At 47.3% G+C, this 4,244-nt stretch overlaps 1 protein-coding gene across 1 annotated transcript; it reads right to left on the reverse strand.

The window, feature by feature from the left end:
- Window positions 1–632: 632 nt before the first annotated feature.
- On the reverse strand, window positions 633–4,030 carry LOC148035812 (wall-associated receptor kinase-like 6). Its single transcript, XM_087677817.1, has 3 exons — window positions 2,859–4,030; window positions 2,412–2,606; window positions 633–2,298 (listed from the first exon to the last, which is right to left on the reverse strand). The coding sequence occupies exons 1-3, from the start codon at window positions 3,886–3,888 to the stop codon at window positions 1,052–1,054; spliced, it is 2,472 nt and encodes an 823-aa protein (XP_087533943.1). The 5' UTR covers window positions 3,889–4,030; the 3' UTR covers window positions 633–1,051.
- Window positions 4,031–4,244: the final 214 nt, after the last annotated feature.

The raw sequence follows: 4,244 nt of genomic DNA on the forward strand, positions 1-4,244 counted from the left end.
TACATACTAGTGGTTTAGTGCTATTCGTCCTGCTCCTACTCCCATGCCGACCTCATGTAAGCTTTCTTTGGTTGATTGTCCTCAACAAGCCTCCGACTCAGCTTATATGTCCCAGTTTCCCTATGCCTCTCTTATAGGTAAACTTCGTTATCTACTCTCTAGTTCTCGACCTGACTTAGCCTATGCCGTTAACTTCCTCTCACAATTCATGCACAATCCTGGTCTACGTCACTGGAAAAGCTTATTACGCATCCTACATTATTTACAATTTACTTCTAATGTTGGAATTAATTATCATGGTGAACAATCTTTGAGTCAACTCACTCATTTGCTTGGTTGGTCTGACTCGGATTGGGGGGGGGGGAATATTGATAATCGGAGATCTACTTCTGGATTTGTTTTCATGCTTGCAGGAGGGGCAATAACCTGGCAATCAAGGAAGCAAACGGCAGTTACATTATCATTAGTAGAAGCAGAATATGTAGCCCTTGCATTGGCTGCAAAGGAAGGCATATGGATACAAATGCTATTAGAAGAATTGAGGATCATACCAAGACCAATTTTAAAGATCTACTGTGACAATCTCTCGTGGGTATATCTTGCAAGCAATCCAAAACACTCAGAAAAGACGAAACATGTGGATCTGAAGTTCCATTTCATAAGGGAGATGATTGAAGACAATAAGTTGGAGTTGGAGCACACTTCCACACATGAAATGTGGGCTGATTTCATGACAAAGCCATTAGGAGCAGAGCAGCATAACAAATGCTGTATAAATGTTGGATTACATAGGATAGAGTCTGATACTATCCAAAATTGATTTATTTAATTGCCCTAATTAAAGGGGCGTGTTGTAAACTCAATAATTAGTACAATTAATTATGAGGTTAATCATGCGAAACGTCATGAAACCTTTCATCGAGTCTCTTCCTCTCTGAAGCTTATGTAACCACCCTTTCGGGTTCATTTTTTAATATATGAGTACACCTATTCCCTCTCTGATGTCTCTCACGTCTCTGTGCTATATTACGGAGGAAGGTTTCTACAGACACTATCTTCCTCCTCCTATGAGAGATCCCATTAGCGCCATCTCCATTTCTTCAAATCCACTCGGATTTGAGCTCGATCCACCTGTTTTCTGACTGTACGTTACATCATCGCTAAGCTTCTCTGAAGAAGGAACCAGAGCTTCCAGTTCATCATCTTCCATTTCCAGTAGGTCCAGATCATCCCTCCTCGCCCCTGTGCTGCCTTCTACTGACCCTCTTATGGACAGTATCTTCTGAAAGACTGACTTCATGGAAGGTCGTTTCTGTCCATCCACACGTAGACAGGCAAAGGCAAGGCTTGTTACCGCGTTAATGGAGCTCATAACATGTGAATCCTCAGACACGGCCATGCGCCGATCAATGACTGCAGGGAAAGAACCATCCTTCCACCTTGACAGGCAGAACATGGGCAAATTGACTTCATTTTGACTTCTCTCGGAATCGATCGGCTTAAGGGAGGTTATCAATTCAAGCAGCACGACTCCATAGCTGTAAACATCACTCTTGTCAGTGAGCTGGAAGCTTTGGAAGTATTCAGGATCTAAGTAGCCTAGGGTGCCATGTGCTAGGGTGGAGACATGGCTTTGATCTTTGGGGAGGAGGCGTGAAATGCCAAAGTCAGCAATCTTCGGAGTTAGGGTCTTATCTAGGAGAATGTTAGAGGATTTCACATCTCTGTGGAAGACTGGTGTGGATATGGAAGAATGAAGATATGAGAGTGCCTCTGCACTTTCAAGGGCTATCTGAAGGCGGGTTTCCCAACTCAGCAACCTGCCATCTTTCCCATGGAGATGCTCAGTCAAAGTACCATTTGGGATGTATTCATACACAAGGAGAGGCACTGGTGTCTCCAGGCAGCAGCCCAACAGATTCACTATGTTTCGGTGATTGACTTGTGACAAGATTACCACTTCGTTGATGAACTGCTCGGCCTCCCCTGTCTCCATATGGTTAGATCTTTTGATGGCCACAATGGTACCATCACCAAGAAACCCCTTGTAGACTGTGCCATAGCCTCCACGGCCCAGTTGCAGATCTTCTGCAAAGTTCTGAGTGGCTTTCTTGAGCTCCCCCTCAGAGAATACTTTGAGCGTGTCTCCTCCTCCTCTTGAGAGGACTTCCATCAAGGCCCTCCCCCCGTTCTTATCAAAATTTTCATCTCTCCTTGCTCTCGAAGCTCGTATTCTGCACACCCACCAGGCAACACAGCATGCCACTGCAACTGCAACAGCTGTGGGCAATGCAGTACCTAAATCCACCAAATCACTTTCTGAGCTTCAGCAGGAAAACCTGAATAATTGATTGAGTGATGAGAAAACTTAATGCCTGGAAAGTATACAACTGCTTGAAGTAAACTCCCACCTACGATAATGATGCTGGTTTTGACGTGCTTTTCATTGACTGTACAGCCAGTCCCATTTGTGCTGTTGTGAGGGTTGATGCCATTTCCCACAGCACCATCCACACAGCTACATGTGAAAGTTCCCGGCAGATTGGTGCAGCTGCCCAGAGGAGGCTCAACACAGTTATCCAAATGCTCTGTACACTCATCTATATCTGCAAACAAGGACCACACGTAAGCCATCCAGCCAGCACAGGCTTGGGTGTATTAAGCAGATAAAGAGAAATGGAGCATATGCATGAGGCAAAGATCTGTTGGGCGTATAGTACTATAGTGGACGAAAATGTTCCCGAAAAACATTCTGGGTACTAATACAGGTGGCTCTATGATTATCTGAATTCAATTTGCATATACAATTGAGAGAGAGAGAGAGAGAGAGAGGCAAGGTATAGATGAGGCACTGTTACCCTCGCATCCAGTTCCTTTCCGATAGCCGTCCCCTTTGTAACCTGGCTTGTTACAATTGCAAGCGTAGTAATGCCCGGTCTTAACATCCACACATTCTGAGAGGGTCGTGCACGCATAATCAACCGTGGAATTGACAGTCGAGCAATCGTGATGCTGATCATCAGGATACGGAATACCCCAGCCAAGGCTGATTCCCCATTGACCTGCACCAAAGATGCCAGGAGAGTTTGTCTCAAATGTGCTGGGATCCAGCACTGTGGAGAAGCCGCAGACGCCTGGGAAATCTGCATAGGCGATGCCGGCGCCAGTGATGTTGATGCTCTTGACGCCTATTCCCGGGAGCCCGACGGTGCAACAGGCGTACAAATTGCAGAGGTTATAGGCATCGGCATTGTAGCAAGCGTTCTGGCACGCGATAGATATGAAAGGCCAGGTGGAGGTGGAGGTGGGCAACCAGGGGGCATAGCCATCTAAGCTGCCGGAGGAATCGCAGCCGATGGCGGCGAACACGTTGCTGTGGGCTACAAAGAAAGGTGCACGGTCAGGGATGGTGAGATTGGCTACGCCGGGCTGGTCTGCTTCGCAGGAGCTGGCGCGGAACTGGGTCGCGTTGAGGACGAGGCCACCTGCAGAGAAACTGAGCAAATTGAGCTGGGTCTCGAAGATGTCCCCAAGGGTGGCGAGGAAGGCAACGGGGTCGGTACTGGAGCTGGAATTCTGCTTGCAGGAGACGCCATAGCCGGGGAGGCCGCAGCCGGGGGCGATGCCGAAGGGGTAAGGGATAGCTAAGCTACCGCATTTCTGCTGCGAGTAATTGCAGGCAGGAGGGGCGGCGGCGGCGGCTCGATTGAGCTGCAGATTGCAGCAGCTGCATATGATGAAGAAGATGATGGTGGTGCAGGTGGGAAGCCGGATTGAGCTGAATGGGCGAGCAGTCTCCATTGCATTGGGCGATGGCGTCGGCTGCTGGCATGTTTGGCAACGCATCTTGCGCTGATCTCTAAAGGCCGAGTCGCACATGTATGGCATTGTTGTTGGTGTGGGGTGTTGCAGCGGGGTTCCTTACTGCCAAGTCCTGCCTGACGATTCATATAACCACTGACAAGGACTCGTGAGGCCTCACCGTTGAATCAGATTTTTGAGGAAGAGGAAGTAAATCCTTTTCATCATCATCATCTGAGAAGGAAGTCTCCCCCATGGAGACGCCATCTTATACATATATTTAACAAATATAACTATATTTTGAGAAATTTGAAGAGGATTTATTTCTTTCTTTCAAAGAATTGAGAAAGACTTTTGTCAATGTGAACAAGTTCTAGGTTGACGCAAACCCCTCTTTTCCCGAACCCTGCCGTCACACGTGCCAAACCCTGTTTTGACATTTT

The sequence above is a fragment of the Lygodium microphyllum genome, chromosome 5 (genome assembly GCF_053477565.2).
Source record: "Lygodium microphyllum isolate KBCC chromosome 5, Lygodium_microphyllum_v1.1.10, whole genome shotgun sequence".
In the NCBI taxonomy this organism is placed as follows: Eukaryota; Viridiplantae; Streptophyta; class Polypodiopsida; order Schizaeales; family Lygodiaceae; genus Lygodium; species Lygodium microphyllum.

Coding starts and splice junctions, on each gene's coding strand:
- LOC148035812 (XM_087677817.1), bottom strand. CDS start 3,888: ATGCCATACATGTGCGACTCGGCCTTTAGAGATCAGCGCAAGATGCGT. Junction 2,607..2,858: donor GAAAGGAACTGGATGCGAGG/GTAACAGTGCCT, acceptor CCTTGTTTGCAG/ATATAGATGAGTGTACAGAG. Junction 2,299..2,411: donor AACCAGCATCATTATCGTAG/GTGGGAGTTTAC, acceptor TGGTGGATTTAG/GTACTGCATTGCCCACAGCT.